At 35.8% G+C, this 22,575-nt stretch overlaps 1 protein-coding gene across 2 annotated transcripts in view; it reads right to left on the reverse strand.

Annotated features, from left to right (window-relative positions):
- CSMD3 (CUB and Sushi multiple domains 3) overlaps window positions 1-22,575 on the reverse strand; it is a 931,825-nt gene that overhangs the window by 777,229 nt on the left and 132,021 nt on the right. For both annotated transcript variants that reach the window (XM_080646869.1, XM_080646870.1), the window contains exon 3: window positions 15,678-15,790. In XM_080646869.1, coding sequence (XP_080502995.1) covers window positions 15,678-15,790 — 113 coding nt within the window. The remainder of the gene's footprint in view (window positions 1-15,677; window positions 15,791-22,575) is intronic.

The following is a 22,575-nucleotide window of genomic DNA, read 5'->3' on the forward strand; positions in this document are numbered from 1 at the left end:
GGCATATTAAAAAAGGAGATGGTGACCATAGAAAATATAGAAAACTTTGTGAGGACATTATTATAAGGAGAACCAGAGCAATGGAGCAAGGGATAGAAGTAATTCAGGATCAAGAAAAGTTTATTTGTTTGCTTTTGTTTACCCTAAGATGAAAGCTACTACCATATCCTTTATGAAAGCAATGGAAAAGATTTATTAGGAAAAAATAATACACAAGACAGAGACACAATTGCAGAAATGGAGTAAAGCAAACAAACAACAACAAAACTCCTAGAATTTAGTACATTAGAAGAGGATCTGGCCTATTCCAGGTGCCATCACATCTAATATAAAGCATATATGTAGCAATGTACCATAGTTAGGAAACTTTGAACTAGGTCAAAATCATTGTTCTATTCAGCTTTTTAATGCTGACTAATAAGCCTTTGTTCTGTGGCCTAACAGCATGTTTTTCATTAGCATATAATTAGTAAATAATGTAAATAGTTTATGTATACCTATAGCAATATAATTTATTATTTTCTAATCATTCATTTACATTCATCAATATTTACATCATTGTATTATATTTGACACCCATTAATAAAGATTTATACTAGTCATAACTAATTTTACAATAAAGGGTTCTTTGCTTCACGGACCTTATAATTCTCCATAAAGTTCCTGTGGATTTTTGCTTATGCACTTATTCAAAGGACTGAATAACAATCATTATTCAATTAGTCCCTGCACAAAACTTACCATTCTTCCATTGTGGCCCCCTTTCAAGTCAACTGGAATTAGTGCCTCATCATGTTCCAGTTCTGTCTCTAGCAATGACGTGTTAGCTCAGAGCTGCCCCTCTTAAGTACTTCTTTTAGCCTCTGGCAGGGTTTTGACCTTTGTCACTGGAAGAGCATTATGTGTGTGTGTGTGTGTGTGTGTGTGTGTGTGTTCATGAAAAGTGTCATTTGTTTCCTTGGTTCAAGCTAAAAAGGAATTACACCATTGGCTGTGCTATGGTTCTGGGAAACCTTAGCCAAGGATGCTCCTGCATGCTTACTTAGCCTAAATAACACTTGGGTAAATTGTCACATCTATTTTCTTATTTGACAACATTCTAAAGAAAACAAAACCAATAGTTGGGTATAGTTTTCCTTTTGAAAAAAACACAAATTCAAGGAGTTTATATGGCACGACTAAACATTATAATATACATCAATATATACTAATGAATATATAGCAACATTATGTATATATGTATATATATGTGTGTGTGTGTATATATATATATATATATATATATACATATACATACATACACACACATACATATATATATATGTTAATTCTCATCTGGGGACCTGTTTTCATTGATTTTAGAGAGAAAGAGAGAGAGAGAGAGAGAGAGAGAGAGAGAGAGAGAGAGAGAGAGGAACATCAATGGGAGAGAGAAACATCAGTGGATTGCTTCCCATAAGCACCCCAACTGGGGATTGAACCTGCCACCTAGGTATGTGCCCCAACCAGGAATCAAACCTGGTATGTAGGATGACACCCCAACCAACTGAGCCACACCAGGGCTATGTATGCAATATATTGATTATTAGGTCAATATGTAATATTAAGTGTATATCTATAATGTCAATATTTAATATTGTATATATGTGGTGGAACTGAAAAAAATACTAGCTAAAATGTATTGAATAGTGCTTATATAAGAGGCACTACTTTGTAGATGTTGCATCATTCACTCCCTTAATCTTCAAAACAACCTTGAAGAATCAGTATATTACTCATTTTTCATTATGAAGAACTGAGCCTCACAACATGAGTGATGAAGTCAGCATTAAGTATTAGGTTTTATAACACCATGTCTAGCATTAAAAAACAAACAACATTTCCATTACCCTAAAGCTACTACTAAGAAGAAAGACATGCTGTATCAAATATGCATTAATATTAAAATGTAATCCTTAAAAATAAAAATCTGAAGTACACTTTAATCATAAGATTATAATTAAATTGTATTTAACCCTTGCATTAACATATTAAAAATATGCTATTTACTGACATAATTTAACAAAGTAAAGGGGAAAATGTAATCCATTAAGTGTATCTCTTTTTAGTTAAAAATGGAGCCATTTAAGTTGATTGATTAGAAAACACATCTTCTAAACTCGTTCTTTCCCTTCTTATATTTTTTATCCCATTTTCAACTATCACCTAAATGAGTAACCCAACATGATATATGAGGCATAATTCTAAGATGGGTTCCAAGACTTCCGTCCCCTCTCCTGAGTGTAGGTGGAATTTTTGGCTATGGTGTAGTAATGGCTCCCTCTATTAGTCTGCATTATACTAGCATACCAGTGTTGATGAGACAGTCACTCCTGAGATTATGTTATAGGCAAGCTGGAGCGGGAAGTAAAGTCAGAGAGATGTTCTCCCGCTGGGCTGGAAGAAAGACACTGAGAATTGTCTTTGTGGGGAGGAACAATTCGGAGCCACAGACAGTCTATAAAAACTAAGCAAAGTTCTTGGTCAATACCTGGCAAAATAAGGACCATAATTACATTGCTGCTAAGCAGTATTATCCCTGCAACAAGTGAACTTGGAATAGAACCCCGGCCTTAGGTTTAATCACAGTACTAGTCAACACTTTTTGACTGCAGCTTTGGGAGATCTTAGCTAAGACCCCAGCTGATGCCTGCCCAGTCTTCTGACCTACAGAATGATGAAATTATGACGTGTGCCATTTTGTCCAATAACTAATGGCAATTTGTTATGCAGCAATATAAACAATGCAGATGGAAATTATAATTTTGTGGGGAAAAAATCCTTTAAATATCCCAATGAGAAACAAATTCACGCCAAGCATGTCAAACCTGCCGACCACGAGTTTGACATGTTTGGACATAAAAAGACACAATGAAATTTTGTATGAAGGATATCTAGTGATGACTAGTGCCTGGAAGTTATGACCAAAAGAGCTCACTGTCAGAGATCTGTTTGTAAAGTGAGGAATAAAGTCTTCCATGGAGAGCACCATGACAGAAGCAAAAGTACTGAAAAGTGTCTTCAAAGATGACTAATAACCAAATAAATTACTATAAATTCAAATTAATATGAAGAAAACTACTTTGAAAGATTCAATTATTTTAACTATATGTTTGGGAATATTATTATTAATTTAATAATTAGCTTTAAAAAGAGCAATATGGAGCCTTAACCAGTTTGGTTCAGTGGATAGAGCGTCGGCCTGCGCACTGAAGGGTCCCGGGTTCGATTCCGGTCAGGGGCATGTTGGTTGTGGGCACATCCCCAGTTGGGGGTGTATAGGAGGCAGCTGATCGGTGTTACTCTCTCATCGATGTTTCCAACTCTATCCCTCACCCTTCCTCTCTGTAAAAAAATCAATAAACTACATTAAAAAAAAAAAAAAGAGCAATATGGAATGAATATTTTGTCACCTGAAATACTAAAAGTACCACAAACAGTGCCTTGAGGTCAATTCACATTTGGTTCCATGAGGAAGAATCAATATGTTATTCAAAGAGTATTGTTAATTAATATTGCTTCAGATTAGATTCTTGCATTTCTTTTGATTTTTTATCATCTACTTCCCATCTACTTTAGCCCATTATGACCTTGCAGGAACTAAGATTATTCTCCCACCCCACTCCCCCAACTATGACCAACTGAAAAGCATGCTTTTTTTTTTTCCTTTCTCACTGTGGCAGTCCATTAAGTAAGGTTTTAACATCTTCCCACATTCATTAAGATTATAGGTTCACTTTTAAAGTTTTTTATTTAAAGAGTATACAAAATCTAAATAATATATTTACAAGTTAACATGTCACACTACATAGAAAAGGTATATACTTTTTATTGAAATATTGAAGACATTTTGTAAACTATGCTGTCTGACATATATAGTGAAAATTCCTAAAAACTACATCTTAAAGCTGAGAATTGTGTAACAAGTACTGAAAATGGAATTTGATGACATAATTACTTCTCCATGAAGATATATAATTTCCTCTAATACAGTAGGTATGTTAATTGAATCAAAATGATTGATACCTGTTATTATTCCTATTGAAATATTTGATTTACATATTTTATTTTAGCTGTGTTTACTTTTTCATTAAATTAAATGTTACCCTATTATATAGCATAATCCTATATAATAAAAGCCTAATATGCTTAGTGTCCGGTCAGCTGGTCAGCCGTTCAACCAATCAAAGTGTTACATGCTAATGATATGCTAAGGCTGCTCAACCGCTCGCTATGATGTGCTCTGACCACCAGTGGGCAGATGCTCCAACTTGTAGGTTAGCTTGCTGCTGGGGTCCAGTAATCAGGACTGAGTGAGACGAGCCAGACATGCCCTAGAGCCTTCCCACAGTCCCTCCCTGGCTGGTCAACCTCCTGCGTCCTTCCCCAACCCCTTTCATGACCGGTGGGGTCCTCAGACTGGCCTGTTCCCTATTACAATCTGGGACCCCTCAAGGGATGTTGGAGAGCCAGTTTCGGCCCGATCCAGCAGGCCAGGCCGAGGGACCCCATTGGTGCACGAATTTGTGCACTGGGCCTGTAGTATTTTAATAAAGAAGAATCCATGTTAAGTTTAAGTTTAATAATCATGCTTAAAAACAAATAATGAACATAAAATTAATTTTTCTAATGTACCACATTTTGGTAGTGGGGAAATCAAGATAAATTCACACATTAATTTCTTGACCTATCTCATACTATGCTTTTTCTTTTAAACTTCTATTTTTGTTCTATCAATTATAACAACTTGTCCCAAAAGTATGGCCTTCGAATCTGTGAAACACAAAAATTACATTTGACATATAATTAGAATATTGAATTAATCACTGTCTCAATTAAACTTAATTCTAGCGTACATATCAAAATGATAAATTATAGCAGTTGACAAATATGACACATTCAGCAACCTATATAAAAGAAGGAAATTCAATGTGAAATGAAATTACCTACTAGGTTTAATCATTCTATTTCTGGAGAATAAAATACAACCTTAAACACCATCTCATCTTTTCCACATGAAGCACAAAGATTAAGTAGGTCATATATCACTGACTTTAGCAATTTCTCATTTTCAGCTTTTTTTTTTTTTTTTTATGCTCTATGAGCATGAAATGCTGCCCTTGGCCAGCGGGGCCACCTCGGAGGCCCCCTCTCCATCACCTGCTCCTTCCCTGTGTGCTGCAATCCTGGCTGCTGTTACGCCCTGCCCCTGGGAAGCCCCGCCCAACACTAGTAGCCTGCGAGGCAGTGTTGAGGCCTGTCTGCAGCAGGCTTTCCGGGCCTTCAGCTGCTGCCTCCTGGTGCAGCTGCCTGTATTCCCCTTCAGTCATCTCCACCAGGCTTAGGCTCCACCTCCAGGCTGGGGAAGAGCCAGCAGCCGCCACTCTGCAGGGGCTTCAGCAGCACAACTTGGATCTCCTCACAGGGCATCTCAGAACCAAGAGACAGAGGGTCAGACTGGGTGCAGACTGAAGACTCACACCATCCTGGAAGAGTGTCATGCACAGAGAAGACATGCCAATCTGGTGAATTTCCTAACCAGGTTTATTTTGCAGAATCTTCTTTGCAGTTTCAGGTTACATGTGTGCCAGGTCACTGGTTCTCTGGCTCTCCTGAGCAGGGGTGTGGAGGTGAGCAGAGCAGGCTTGGCCCTGCTTGTTTATTAAACCCTTCTCCCACCTGAGGAGCAAGAGGGGTGGCTGGGTCTACTCAGGCCTCCCAGCACCACCCTCTGGGGTTGGACCTCTGACCAGACGCATATTTCAGACGAGTCTGTCATTGTGCAAATAAACATTCCTCAGCAAGAACAGGGTCAAGCCAGAATGAAAAAGCGATCCCATGCTCATTAAATTTGTTTAAATACAGCCTCCCACTATCACCACCTGAAAGACGTGGGTTGGGAATGGCACAGGGGTCAGTCTGTAAAATGTGCATGAGCTAACAGGGAGCATTATTTAGAGGAGAGAAAATATTCACCAGGACCCAGCAATGTTTTCAAATAATTATAACGTATTTTATCAGTGCATTTGCAAAGTTTATAAAAAATATCCATAATATATTTCTTCCTTAGATTCTAGTTACCAGTGTGACAACTAATATAATAGTGATTGTATTATTAATGCCTGTGTTTAAGCTGTATAAACCTGATTTTATGCATTTCCCTTGACTACATTGTAGTTAATAAAGTAATAAACACACCCATCTCATTTGTGTTTAGGGGACAAGGAACTGAACACACCACTGGTTTCTTTCTCTATTCGAATAAATGGCAGGCAGCCACATTTGAATGGCCCTGAGTGGGGCTCTCCCAGATGCAAAGGGACTTTCTGGACTCCAGGCACCATTCATCAGCACCAGGGCTGGGCTGAGGGGCGGGTATTCAAGAGATCTGAAATCTACAATGTTAACAAATGAAACTTTTGTGATAATATTGAGGTTCATTCCACTGATCTTCCTAGAAAAAGGGATGTCTATTTTCACTAATAAGAACATGAAGGTTAAGACATCTACAAATAGGTGGCTACTTACATAAATAGAACAATTGGGTAAGCTGTGAATAACCCAGACAAACTACCTAAGGTGATGTACCGCAGAAGGAAATTTTATTATCCTTTTCCAAGTCTTTGTTATGAAAAGAACAGTCTCCTAGATGTTGGGGCTGTGACATGGCAAATAAAATAAACTGGCTGTACAGGCCACCTGCCTGAAGAATTACACCTTCAGAGTCTAACATATTTGCTTAACTCCAGTGATTCTGATTCTTTACAGACACTCATCATCAAAATACAATGTGTTTTTTTGTGTTGTTTTTTGAGGTTTCTCAGGATCATGAAACAATGGTACAAGTTTTGTTCAGCAGAAATTTGTGATTGAATGTAGCTTTAACTTTCTGGAAAAAGGGAATTGTAAGTGAACTTGCAGCTTATTTTGGTGAAGACAGAAGACCTTGGAGTAGGGGTGGGTGGCCTTTTTTTATTGACCAATAATTTACAGGAAGAAAACATTACACTGCACCTTGCTGCCGTGTATACTTATTGTCTCTAGTAAAGACACCATTTAAAAACAGATTTGAAGACTGTATAGTAGTTGTTTTAAAAGGTGGTCATCAGAACTATCATCCCAAACAGAAATTGTAAATGATGAAAATATTCACATTTTAAAACAACCATTAAGCGATTGTGGGAACAAGACAACCATCTAACTTTGGTTCCAGGATAATACTGATAATATAGCTAAGGATGTAGATGCTTATTTATTACAGTTGCATTGAGAGACTTCATTAATTAAAGAGCATTTGGTTATACAAAACATCCCTGAACTACTTGATTTCCAAAAAATGCCTCATAATAAAATGGTAAATTGTGGAAGAAATCAAAACCCTTTTTTTATATAGCCACATAATGAGAACACTAACAAAACTGTAACAATCTGCTTTATATTTAAGTGAAAAATTATCTGAAAGGAGCAACTTCAACTTCAATGAGGTGAAGGTGCCCTATGAAGATTGTTCACCTTTGATGCATTTCTATTTATATTGTTATTTGGTAACATTGTCTAAAAATACTGGATCTTAATGCAATCCTGCATAAGAATATACTTTATGCTATGTGAAAAAAAATAAGAAAACAATACTAGAAACCAAAAAGATGAATCATTACTTTTTTTAAGATTGTATTTTATAAGAAAACACTCAAATGCGTGTAGCTATTTTCTTATGTTGAAAAGACTTTGAAAGTTCAAAACATCATAGCAAATAATCAATTCTAAAACTAATAGGGAATATAAGACATTGTTGGGAAGGCTAGCAATCTGAATCTGTGCCAGTAACCTGCCTTCTAATGCACACTCTTGCTAGCCAATAATTAACTCCATTGATGCCTGTCCTGCCTTGCAGAACCTATTTCCCGGAATACTCCCTTTTTGCAGAGGCCATAAAACATGAACCATACACAAACCCCTGAGGAGGTTATCTGCCAGAAGCCAACTCCAGCATGTCATAATTGCAAGAGTTTCATCAAAAGGTTGATAGAACTTGGGGACTCAACAAGGGCTAAGTCACATATGTTATCGCTTGTTGGGAATGGCTGAAGGCATTTCCCCAAACCTGAAAAGGATGCATTAAATTGATTGTTTGCTGCCAGACAGCTCAGGACATCTTAATCTACATGTTATTGCCTCCTACTGGCCAAACACCTGAATAGCTGTAGGCTATTCCCCAATCTGACAATGGATTCTGTAGACTAACCCTGGCCTTTGAAGTATATATCTCCACCTTGCCTTAGGACAATTTGTGTTAATAAAAAGCAAGGGGTCCTGAGACAAGGAGAACTTGGTTTCTTTAGCCAAGCTCCTCTGCCCGCCCCCCTCCCATATGCCTTTCAAAATTATGTTTCGTCTCTGGACTCTTATTTAATTTACGCACAGCCCCTTCTCCAGATTCCTGAACCATTCTAGATGCCAGATCAAGACCACCGGCATTAAATGTCGCCCAACATCCGGCATTAGTTATCAGCACTGGCGTCAGGCCAGGCCTTTGGGTGTAATCTCACATCCCCCATCCCAACACATGGAGCTTTTCACAAAGCCCTCGAAAGGTCCGGAAGCCTGATCCATATTTGGGGGACAAAGAAACCAAAGGGTATAAAGGAAAAGCTTCCTCCATATCTCATTCACTCAGGGTTTTGGAGAACTGACCCCCTGAGTCACTGTTCTGGTACATCTGAAACATCTGAAAATAAATGGGTTTATCCTGAGTCTCTGGGTACTCCCTGTGTATTTTTCAGTCTCCTGGTAAATTCTGTAACAAAACTTTTTGTCCACACTGAGATACTGTGCATACAAAATGCCTTAATCATTAATAAGTCAAGGTGTGTGATACCAATATCAATTTAAAAAATTAAAACCAACTATGCTTCTGGCATGAATAAAGTATGGAATTAAATCAGGGGTTTCCATCCATGTAAAAGGTTATTGTTAAAACTTATTCCACACCATTTATAAAATGTGTGAATATTTTTAATATTCTGGCTTAATTTTGCCAGAATCATGTCATGTATATATAAAAAGGGCTTGTATGAATTCTTAGCTGGAAATGTTCATATAGAGTTGGCTAATTTATATTCACTTTCCATTATATAGATATTTCTAATACTTTCAGTTCTGTATCATTTACACTTTATTCATTTAAATAAATTTACTAAATATTCCTATTTTTTTGCTTTTTGAAATTGTGGTTTTGATTGAACTCTAATTCTTTTTCAGTACATTATGTTTTAGACAATTACATACAATGCTTTAGAAATGTTTACAGTTAGTGCTGACCTTGTGTTTTAAATCCCAACACTATAATACTATTCCCTCCAATTAATGGCATAAAATGCCATCAGATTGTATAAGGTCATTTTTTTGTGTTTTTTTTTAATACCATTTCTGGTATCAATGAACTCCCTCCCCACAAAAAAAGAAATAAACCATTTAGTTCAAAGTAGTAAAGATTTTGAAGCAAAGAAAATATCCATAAATAGTAAAAATAATTACATGTTTCATTTATGGCTTTTCTCAAATAAAGGCCAATAATTTTTTTAAACCTTATTCATTTAATGTAAATACATGTTTACCCAATTTCTAAGTGGGTAAACATGGCAAATGTCTGCCTTTTAACACATTCACTGGAGTTTTAATTCTTTGAAAGAAACAGATGTGTTTAATCTTTCCTCATCACTGATAAAATTATTAGATATCCTGTATATCAGTTGAATTTAACAAGCATTTGTTAAGTGCTTGCAGTGTTGCAGGAATGTGCTGAAATATGGGATATTTTTACAAAACAAATAAAATATATTCTATATCCTCAAGTTTCTCATGGACTAGTGTGAGTGAACACTCTAAAATGGTAGAATATAGTATTGTGATAAGGTGTGTAAATATCTGTGCACATAGAGAAAAGGTCATTGGGCATTGTTGGGCTCAACCCTGGCTTCCATACATGACTTTCTGAAGTTGATTAAGGTCTACACAAATCTGGAAAGATAAGAAATAAGTGGGCTGGTCAAAGAGGTTTGTGAAGGGTAATCTGAGCAGAGGAGATGGAGGTTGGAGGTAGAATAGCTTAAAAAAGCATAGTATATGTAGAAATGTAATATGTTCGTGTGACTGTTTCATAAGTTGAGGCAAAGGGTGGTGGGAAACAAGGCTGGAGATCTATATAGTTTCAGAGGTTGTGTATGCCACACTGTGCAGAAACACAAAACACTTAAAATGTATGGCTTAATTTCTAAAAACATTTATAGTGATCATAGTACTATTGAAGCTTTGTTCTGAGTACAGTTGAAAGTGATTTATGTCTTCCTGGATAAATGATGTAGAACAAGTAGTAATAAGTGTTTGTGTATACCCAACCAAATCCACATATTTATTATAACTGTCTTTTCATTCCATTTTAAAGATAATATTTAAGGAAGAGGCTGATTTGTGTCATTCTCTGGATTGGGATTTTGAACACTTCCCACTGTTTAAATGGAAGAGAAGATACTCATGATTTAGCGAGGAGGCCACTGTAGAATTAGGATGTTTCAAATCCTACGCAGGCTGACTCTAAGGAACCCAAAGGCAAAAGACTTGAATTTGATCAAGAAGAAAAAAAAAAAACGTGTTTGCATGTATGATATCTCCTTGCACTGTCTTTTAAAAAATATTTCTCATTTATTCATAAAAGTGTTTAAGGTGAAGATTCATTTACTTCTTTTATGAATCTAACCTGCCTTTATTGCCAGCAAACTATGTATGTAACTTTATTTTAAATTTATCTTCTCACAATTCAACTATCTTGCCAGAAACATAATTCACTTGATTCTAAATTGTAAGCTCTTCATTAAATTTCATACTGCAGTTTAAATTGTTAAAGCTTAGGAATTGAAATTAACCCCTGAAATTAAAATCACTAAAATAATTTGATGTTTTCAAAGATAAACATTTAATAAACATGTGTGACAGGAAGCTGAATAGAATAGTAACTAGCATAAATATTCTTTTGTATGTCAATTATTTCAAAAGGACAAAGAGCTCTAGCCAGTTTGGCTCAGTGGATAGAGCGTGGGCCTGTAGACTAAAGGGACACAGGTTCGATTCCAGTCAAGGGCACATTCCTGGGTTGCGGGCTCAATCCCTAGTGGGGGGGCATGCAGGAGGCATCTGATCAATGATTCTCTGTCATCATTGATGTTTCTATCTCTCTCTCTCCCTCTCTGAAATCAATAAAAATAAATAAATAAATGATTTAATTAATTTAAAAGGATCAATAATACAAAGGTCACATATTATATACAAAAATATATTGCAGCTTTTGTAATACATATTGTTTCAATACACAACATTTTCAGTAATTTTTTAAAAATATTATTTTAAATATATTTTATTGATATTTTACAGAGAGGAAGGGAGAGGGATAGAGAGCTAGAAACATCGATGAGAGAGAAACATCAATCAGCTGCCTCCTGCACACCTCCCACTGGGGATGTGCCCGCAACCAAGGTACATGCCCTTGACCGGAATCGAACCCGGGACCCTTCAGTCCGCAGGCCGATGCTCTATCCACTGAGCCAAACCGGTTTCGGCAGTAATTTTTTTTTGTAATGCTCTTTCATACTAAATTCTATGTGGTTACATCCATTTAACTATAAATGGAATTATGTTTATAGTTATACTAGCGGCCCCTTGCAGGAAGATTCCTGCAAGAATATGGCTTCCTGTGGCCAGAGCAAAGCAGAGAAGGGAGCAAAGTCCACCGAGGCAGGCTTCGCTCCCATCTCCGCTGCCTCGCTCCCTCCCGTCTCCGCTGCTTTGCTCCCTCTGTTCTCCCCTGCCTCGCTCCCTCCCTTCTCTGCTGCCTCGTTCCCTTCTCCACTGCTTCACTCCCTTCTGCAGCACTTGGCTCCCTTCTACTCAGTCTTCAGTCTTCACTCCACACCTGCGTATGCAAATTAACCTCCATCTTTTTTGGGTTAATTTGCATACTCGCTCCTGGTTGTCTGGTGGGACAGTCAATTTGCATGTTTCTCTTTTATTAGTGTAGATATAAAAATAAGTCTCCTAAATGTATACAATTTACATTTGCAGGGCATTTAAACATATTTTTACATTAAGGTTGTTGCTTTGTTAAATCCCTGCTCATTGCAATTTTTAAAAAATTTTCAGTGTGAGAAAAATCCGTATAAAATATTTAGCACTGTGATTGGCTGAAAAGAAATTACTCATTAAATGATACCTAACAGTAACAGTGTCATTAGCCAGATGATTCTAATGCATGTGGTCCAGTGTTGGCAGTTTGACAAATATAGATAAATGTACAAATATCACTAATAAGTCACATTTTCATAAATCCTAATCCATAAGGACAAAGTCTTGGGAAGTTTGTTAAAATGAAGAAAATAATACATTATTATGTAGAGGGAGATGAAAAGAAAATAAATGAGATTCAGACATTAGGATCATCTTGAAATAAAAAAAGGGATGCAAGGATAAATGTAGAGGAATTGTCTAGAGGATTAATTTTACTACAGCATCCGTAGGATACAGAGTTGTAGTTTGAGGTAACTGTATATGATAACCTGGATCCAAAATGTGAGGGTTGAGGCTGGTATTGAAGAAAAGCCTTGATTCAAGAGTCTGTTCCATGCTTCTGTGTCTCTAGATCTATTTCGCTCATCAGTTTATTTTGTTCGGCAAGGGTGGAAAGGTGCGTGGGAAGAGATCAACCAAAGAACTTGTATGCATATATGGTTACAGACAATAGGGCGGTGAAGGTCTGGAGCAGGGGGCGGGGAGGGGCTAGAAAGGGTCAATGGGAGAAAAAAGAGGGACATATGCAATACTTTCAACAATAAACTTTTTAAAAAGAAAGGACAGCCTTTGAAATGTTAAACTAAGTGTTTGGATGTCACAATTCATATACCTGTTGGCTTTTATAGCATCGCTGACCCTGGTTAAATAATGAACGCTTATAGCTATGCCCTCGGTAAAGTGTTACATAGCGTTGTGCCTGTGCAGTAGGACAAATGAAGACCACCAACACCCGCTCCAGAAAAAAAATCTCTGGAACCTGTTAATATGTTAGGCTACATGGCAAGAAGGATTTTGCAGATATACTAAGATTAGTCTTGATTACTCCAGTAGCCTCATGTAATCACATAGAGTCCAGTCGTGGGCAAACTACGGCCCGCGGGCCAGATCCGGCTGTTCTATCCGGTTCTCTTGCTCTCCCCTCCGCTCCTTTACTTTGAATTTATATTAGTTCACACAAACACTCCATCCATGCTTTTGTTCCGGCCCTCCGGTCCAGTTTAAGAACCCATTGTGGCCCTCGAGTAAAAAGTTTGCCCACCCCTGAGTCATAGACCATTAAAAGCTGAGAAATACTTCCAGCTGAAGTCAGATATGTAGAGGGGAGAAGATAGTAGAGAGATGTATCAGAGGAGGAAGGCAGGGAGAGGGACTCAATGCTCCAATGTTGGCTCTCAGATGTAGGACTCAGGGAAGAGAGTATGAGAGAGAGAGGCCTACAGGAGCTATCAGCAATAGATTCTTTACAGAGTCTTCTGACAAAAGCTCAACAAGCTGACATTTTTATTTCAGCCTTTGAGACCCTGAGCAGAGTAACTGACAGAGATCAAGCAGGACTTCTTATCTACAGGATGTGAGATAATATATTTCCATTGTTTTAAGCTGCTAAACTTGTGGCCATTTGTTATGGTAGCAATAGAAAACTAACAGACATAGTAAAAGATACCCATCACAAATCAATACCTGAAGATTCTGCAGCGTGATAGCCAATCCTTCAATTCTACCTGGATGCCGAGTACCTTATATTTTAAGTCAGGAACTCCCACACATACATTTAAATGTCCCAAAAACATATGAGTCCATTTCACTGAAGCACAAATGTCAGGCAGAAATTTAATGTTGCATGTGTAGAAACAATGGGGAGCCTTAAAAATATATTTTAGAGTATTTCATAAAACTTGACAGTCAAACCAGAAAACACAGCAATATCATAAGTCATCTTCCAAGTTGCTACATTTTCAGCATACTTATTACTTACCGAAATAATAAATTAACCCAAAATATCTTTATACGTACATGCACAGAAACAGATTTTCTAATAAGGAGTCTTTAATAGAAAAACTATTGCATTACTAACTCTTTCAATGTTGCCAAAATTACATTACTTAAAATTAAACCTTTGTGTTTTAAACTATGAATTAAGTTGCTAAGATAAAAATATTCAACTGTGGTAAAAAAAAAAAAACACCTTAAAATAATGATTATTACTATTACACTGGAGGAAATGAAGTATTGGGATGCATCCTCCATTGCTAGACAAAAGAGTTCAATAATGTATTAGGTACAAAATAGCGCTGAACACTGCTACAACAGGGGCCTTATTTAAGATGGGAAAAAGACAAGACACGTTTACTCAATTGTTTGCTAGAGGGTATTTTTGTTTTCTAATGAGAAAGGTAGCACTAGATGAAACGTTCAGTTTAAAATCTGCCCCACATGCAAACTGCTAACCTTTATCCTAAAGCAATTCCATTTTATATAAGGTTGTTTTCTAGTGTGTTTTTTAAACATATCATACTTTGAATGATCATGTGCTTTAGCAAGTAACCAGCCCTGCTACTATGTTTTTGTACTTACGACAATATTAGATCTGGTGTGATACAGTCCTGGGGAGGTGGGCTGAAATCTGATCTGCTATTCCTATGAGTAAAGCAGGGGCTGTTACCTAAACTAGGTGTGAATTTTATTGTCACATCACATATGGAAGAAATTACAAGTCCGTGACCTCTATCTGAAAGCCACAGGAATAGATTATTTTGCCACTGGAATATTTTCACATTTTTAAAAAGGAAAACATGCAGATTCTATACATTTTTAACACCCTCAACAGAGCCTGGGTTACCACCCCATTATCAAACAATATTTCTGTAGTGAACACATAAATTCCCACACTATGTGAGATCAGTCAAGATGATATGTCCTCCAATCAGTTCAAGTCATGTTTTGATGCCAAATGAATGTGTACCAGACTTCTAGATTAAAATCTTCAGTATCAAGAACTTTTTTGTTTTCCTCTTTGTTGTTCTAGTTCTCTGAGTTTGGAAAGGTTGGTTTAAAACAGGAGTTGCTAACTCTTGTGTCTTAGTGGGATTTTTTTTCTTGACTTGAACTTGCAGAGAAGACAGATTACTGGTTTGATTTTTGGCAGAGAGGCAAAGCTCAGAGGGGGGCAGGGCGGAGACCATGGTGCCTGAATCTCTCATCAGGCCCAGTTTCCCTTAACTCTCACATTTTATTCCCTTTGTTAATCTCTAACACTATAGTGATTTCGTGGTCTCATTTCCTAAGATTTCAAGGAAAGACTGTTCTATGCTAGGCATACTGCTATGAAGCATTAACACCCATCAATTTCAGCATTTTATTATACATTAATGGTGAATAACAAAGTGATCCGGGACAGGATGTGAGGTAACAGGATGAACTGTATCTTTCTTCTGGATGATTCTTCCATTTCCACCCTGGAGAATTTCCTTATGACTACATTAGGCTATGCTGTGGTCCTTTTGTATTACATCACTTACCTTCATAATATACTTTAAACCCGTGAGCACTAACTGCAAAATCACTGGTCAAACGTAGCGAGAACACAGATTTGGTACTTGTTACTGGTGGTGGCAGATGGAATCCTGTTAACCTAAAAACATAAAGGAATTAATTGTTAGTTTCTCAGACATTTTACCTAATAGGGTGCAAAGAGCATTAGAGTAATTTCATCATTTCCCCAAGCTTTGTATAAGTATGTATGTACATATACGTATATACATATATATGAACTTATGACATGTTGATTAGATCTCACTTATCAAAAGCAATTACTGTATATATAAATATAATGATTTATTATTTATTTATGAATATGTACACATTAATGTTTATTGTATCTATAATATTCATCATCTATATGAAAATATTGATTAATTCAAACTTAGGGAAATGAATTGTGAGAGTATGTGTTTGTGCATATTTTCTGCTACTGATTTTAACAACTGAGCATTTACAATTTTGTCAAATAATTTATTGTCCTAATAGTTAAAAATGTATGTAAAAATGGGAAATATTTAGTGAAATTTAATACTGAAATAAGAGATGTGCTCCAATTATGAAATCTTGAAACTGAAATTTCTAAAAATGAGAAGCAATTTTGTTTTTATCAGATTCTAAAATTCCACTAAGTTCTATTACATTTCATTACATTTTGGTTAATATTGTATATGCTTACATAATAAATATTTACCATCTTACTCATAATTTATCACTTAACTGATTAATAGTTTATTGCATATAATTATAAGCTCAATTATATATAAGGTAATTTATAATTGACACTTCCAAAAGAAAAATTTTTTTAAAAGCACATTCATGGAATATAATGTTCCTAAAACAAATGAAGATACATAATTTTTATTTCTATGAATTTCTTTTTTCTCTCATTTTAATTATTATGTAAAATTGCATGCAATGCAATTATATTTTATATACTTGCTTTTTAAAATCAACATTAAATGTGTAGGATTAATCTATGCTGAAATTACCTTATATTTTCATTGTTGTACAGCAGTTCTCAGCTTTGTCTTAGGTCTGATTACATTATAAAACATTATTGAGAACCTCTAAGGGGTTTTGTGGGCTAGATCTACCCTATTCCAACTGAAGCTGAGAAAATTTTAAATGTACATTTATTCTTTCATTTTAAAATAATCGACCACAACAAGTTATTGTTTTACATGAAAACTCAGACTTCATTATTGACAACAAATCCTGACAGTTGTTTTCCCTGAAGGAACAAGTCAGATTTAAGTTTTTAACCCTAATATGGGGTGACAGGAGATTTGACTTTGGGTTGTGGGCACATGGTCCTATATACAGATTTTGTAAATTAGTAATCCACACATGAAACCTATATGTTCATGTAGAGTAATGTCACCCCAGTAAAATTTAAAAAATAAAATGTAAAATAAATAAATAAATAAGTAAAAATAAATAATAATAAAAAAGAAAACATATACCAAATACTCAAGTGTGACCAACAGTAATTTATGTTAGTCATTCCTTTAAATAAAGAGTTTGTTCCATGAAAAAAGTGGTTAGTTCAACTGACAGCTCAATCATATAACTTTTTCTTTGGGACAACCATCATATTTTGGCAGACACAGGAAGGATTTTTTGCATACTTTTTATTTTGTCACACTGGTCATTGAAAACAAGGGTACCAGTGGGTGGATATTTAATGAAATAATTATAGCTTTAACAGTACAATAGGATTGTTTTGTTTGCACTTTGGTAGTCTGTCATAATGAATTCAGTGACTAGTGAGTACTAGTATAGTTTGAGGTCACCTATTTAGATTCTTTAATGCATGAGCAGTTTTACCCATTACTACTTTTGTAGCAGGAGAACAAATGTCAGCACAGTGAAACAAGTGAATAATGTCTCAGTATTATTATAGAAATATCTTTGATCTAGTGGGCCTCCTAAAAATGTCTCAGGACCGTCAAGGATCCAGGGGTCACATTTTGAGAACCATTGCTGCATGGGAATTCATTGTCATAGAGATACCACACTTCATTCACTCATCCTACTGTTGATGGACGTTTGGGTTGTTTAGAATTTGTCTGCTGTATTTTCATCAACACCTTTGGTAAAAGTTCACTGGTACACACTTATGTAGCAATTTCTCTAGAGTATAAAAGCATTTAAAGCTTTGAATTTTCTTATGTTTGCTGCATAAGCTACATCCCACAAGAGACCTATTCACACTGTGATTTCCTCTTTGGCCCATGGTTTAGAGCTATATTTCTTAAATTATAAACACACAAGTTGCTTTAGCTATATATTGTTACCAATGTATAACTCATTTGCATTATAGTCAGATAGCATTTTCTGTATGGATTTAATCCTTTGAAGTTCATCAAGATTTGCTTTATGGGTCAGATAGTGTAAATTTTTTATTATGTGCCTGGTTTTCTTACAAAGAATAAGCATATTATTCTCCTATTCCTAATCCAACTTACCACAAACTTAAACAACACTCATCCTTATCACACAGTTACGTAGGTCTAGGCAGAGGGTAGCTCAACTGGTTCTCTGCTTGGAGTCTCACAAAGGTGAAATCAAGGGGTCAGCTGGGCTGCATTGCTTTCTGGAACCACTGGAACTCCATCTGCTTCCACTTCCAAGTTCATAAGGCTGTTGCCAGAATTCAGTTCCAAGCCATTGTAGGACTAAGACCCTGTCTCCTTGTTGGCTTTAACTTGGGGTTATTCTGTGGGGTTTTCTCAGTGTTTAGAGATCACCTGCATGCCTTGCCTTGCTTTGTGGCCTTGTTCCTTCATCTTCAGAGTCAGCAAAGGCAGTCCAAGTTCTTCTCGTTCCTCAGACCTCTCTGGTCTCCCCTCCTATCACACTTCTGGGTTATCGCTTCTGCCTCTTCTTTCTTCAGCGTGAGAGAGTTCTCTGCTTTCAAATTTCCATGTAATTAGATGTGTTCACATTGATGGCTCAGGTATCTCCCTATTATGACATCTGTAATATTAATTCCATTTTCAAAGTTCCTTTTTGCTATGTGAGATACCATATTCACAGGTTCTGAGGTAACCATTATTCTGGGACTATTGCTCTGCTAACAATATGGGTGTTTAGCATTGGCTGTATTTTTTAAATCTGATCTACTAGTTACTTAAAGGGATATGATGAAAGCTCCTAATATGTCCATTTTAAAATATATGTTGGTGCTACACTATTAAATGTATAAAGGTTTAATTTATTTTATTTCCTGGTGAATTAAATATTTTGTCTTAAACTTCCACTCTATTTCTAATAATAATGTGATCTTAAAATTTATCTTAAATTTACAACTTCCATTTATTAGAATTAATCTAGAACATCTTTTTTACCTTCAATCCTTTGATATCCTTATTTTTAAAAATGTGTCACTTATGTATAATCAGATATACTTGGGTTATACTTTTATATGCATAAAAGATTATATGTTTATAATTTAATCTTCTAATATTGGTCTCTTTGTTTATACATATGTTCAATGAACTATAACATCCATATAGAAGAGTGCATAAATCAAAAGTATATGTACTGCTGAATTATCACAAATTAAATATATTTCAGTTAAAAAATAAAATATTGTGCCTGGCCGGTGTGGCTCAGTGGTTGAGTGTTGACCTATGAACCAGGAGGTCATGGTTCAATTCCCAGTTAGGCCCCTGCCTGGCTTGTGGGCTTGATCCCCAGGAAGGGGCGTGCAGGAGGCAGCTGATCAATGTTTCCCATCATCGATGTTTCTATCTCACTCTCACTCTCCCTTCCTCTCTGAAATCAATAAAATATATTTTAAAAAATATTGCAAGCAATATTGAGTACTTGCTAATGTTCCTTCCCATTTGTTACTATCTCACTCCTCTCCAAAGATTACCATTATCGTAAATTCTACAGAACAAATTAATTATGCATGTTTTAGAGCTTTATATAAATGAAATTATACAATAAAATTATTTTGCATATGCCTTTTTTGACTCAACATTATGTTTGTACTTTTATAGCCTTACTATGAAATTTAACTTTCATGACCATATAGGATTATAGTTTATGAATATGCTTTAATTAATTTATCCATTCTGCTGTTGGTGGAATATTTTTACAGCTAAGTCTTCTATGAATAATACTGCCATAAAAAATTACTATAATTTTATTAGCATATATACATATTTCTATATATCCAGTAGTGAAATTGAAGGGTCATTGGGTAACTAATTAGCTATTAAATATTTTTCTAGATATTTTTCAACTTTATTTCTTAATAAACTGATGTAAAAATAAAATAGTTCCCACTATGACTAAGTTCAAATCTTGAGAGGAAAAAATACCCTAGATTATCTGGATGGGCCCAAAGTAGTAATCCACAGGGTCCTTATTACAGAGAGGCAGGAAGGTCAGAGGAAGAGAAGGAGATATGATAATGGAAGCAGAGGTCCAATGCCATTACTGGCTTGAAGATGGAAGGGGATCACAAGCCAGAGAATGACAAGCAGCCTCTACAAGCTGGAGGAGGTAATAAACAGATTCACTCCTAGAATATCCAGGGAAATGCAGCCATGCTGATGCCTTGATTTCAGCCAAAACTCATTTTGGACATCAGCCTTCAGGTCTCCAAGATAATAAATTTATGTTGTTTAAGCCACTCAGTTTGTGGGAATTTTTGGCAGCAGCAATAAGAAACCAATTCATAGCTCTTTTGTGGGCTCTTTAATATAATTTTAAGCTTTTAAAATATTAGTTTATGCAATAATTGACAATAGAAGCCGCATGGAACCTAGTGAACACTGAGACCCATGTTGATGTTGTACAACACAAGCAGATGCAGAGCCCATTAGTGTAAAACTTATTTGAATATAACTTTAAAAAATCTCTCTATGTAGGTAAAACATGCAATTGTATACTCATATTAGAGGATATACGAAACTGGGAAAAATTAAACAACTTGATCAAATTCACAACAGAGTCATGTCTAAGACTGTAACTTATTGTGTCCCGTTTTCTAGTGAATACTCTGTTCATTCTCTTTATCTTTGGCACTTAATGAAATAAAAAGCCCTAACTGGTTTGGCTCAGTGGATAGAGCATCGACCTGCGGACTAAAGGGTCCCAGGTTTGATTCCAGTCAAGGGCATGTACCTGGGTTGCAGGCACATCCCCAGCAGGGGATGTGCAGGAGGCAGCTGATCAATGTTTCTCTCTCATTGATGTTTCTAACTCTCTATCCCTCTCCCTTCCTCTGTGTAAAAAAAATCAATAAAATATATTTTTTTAAAGAAATAAAAAATTTAACTTTTAATGTACACATAAACATAAAAATTATTTTATATGCAATCTCAGATTTTTACACTCACTTTGATATGTTAAATAATTAAATGTTTTTAGACAGCATTTATACGATTTTTACTATTAAATTCTCCAAGATAATAGGATAATCTGAAGATTTTCTTCCTTTTTTTAAAATCTAGTTTTCTGACGTTGTCTTTATGGTAAATAATCAGCTGTACTATCTTGTATAATGGAATATTTCATTTTTTTATTTCAGTAAATAAGGGAAGATTTATGCTTTTAAACTTATTTTTTAATAGTTGTAGCATTATGAGGATTTGCTCCTTTTTTACTCCCTCCTGTTGCTTGATTTGAAAATAAGCTCTTTCAGTTATGAGTACCTTTAGTTACATTCTTTACAAGTCTCCATATTACAATTTAATATTTATGGGTATGACTATTTATTAAGCATGTCTCTTTCTCCTTTGGACATGAAGTTTTGTGAAGTCAATGCTTACAACTCACTAGTTTATAACTAGTGCTTTCATGAAATGAATACTTGTGAAAGGTCCTCAATAAATAACACTTCAATTAATGAATTGGGATGGTAGGAGAAAGTGAATGCCATCAGAACACTTTCTTTAACAAACCAAAAAAAATGTGCTTTTTAACTAGTATTCTCAAGAATCATAACAATGTAAAATAACTCCAATTGTTAAAAAAAAAATCAGCCCTAGCTAGTCTGGCTCAATGGATAGATCAGTGGTCCATGGACTGTAGGCTCCTGAATTTGATTCCTGTCAAGGGCACATACCTCGGTGGCAGGCTCAATCCCTGGCAGGCTGCCCCATCAGGGCACCTGCAGGAGGCAACCAATCCAAACACATAGATGTTTCTCTCTCTGTGTCTCTCCCCCTCCCTTCCACTCTGAAAATCAATGGAAAAAAAAATATCCTTGGGTCAGGAAAACAGGAACAAAACAAAGCAAAAAAAAAAAAAACAAACTAACAAAAAAATACAGAGACAGACAACAGTATGGTGATTGCCAGAGGGAAAGGGCAGTGAGTGGTGGCAGAAGAGGGTAAAGGGAGATAGATGGTGATGTAAAGAGAATTGACTTTCAGTGGTGCATGATGCCATATACCCTTAATATATTATAGAGTTGTACACTTGAAACTTGTATCATTTTATTAACCAATGTCACCCCAATAAAGTCAATTAAAAAAAGCTATAGCATATTTCTGCTTATAATGAGATGGAAGGAAAATAGACATGAGGAGTGGTAAAACACAGACGAGAGAGAGGCTTTATTTAACAATAAAAGTGGTAACGTTACCAAAATCTCAGAATTTTGTATTGTTAAATAAGAGAATTCATGTGGAATGGCCTAGTATATTTTCAGGAACATAAAAAATAGCCACTAAAAATTAATTTCATTAGTGATATGACTCAAAACCCGCTGCCCTTTTGTCTAAACCTGGCATGCTGTGGCTGAGATAACTTGTATTATAACACCAGCATTTTCACAGTGATTTATCATGACTTACAATAAGATTCTTGGATATGAGTTATCTTACCATTTTACTTTAGTTATACAGTTCTCAA

Source organism: Plecotus auritus (genome assembly GCF_963455305.1).
Source record: "Plecotus auritus genome assembly, chromosome: 11".
NCBI lineage: Eukaryota > Metazoa > Chordata > Mammalia > Chiroptera > Vespertilionidae > Plecotus > Plecotus auritus.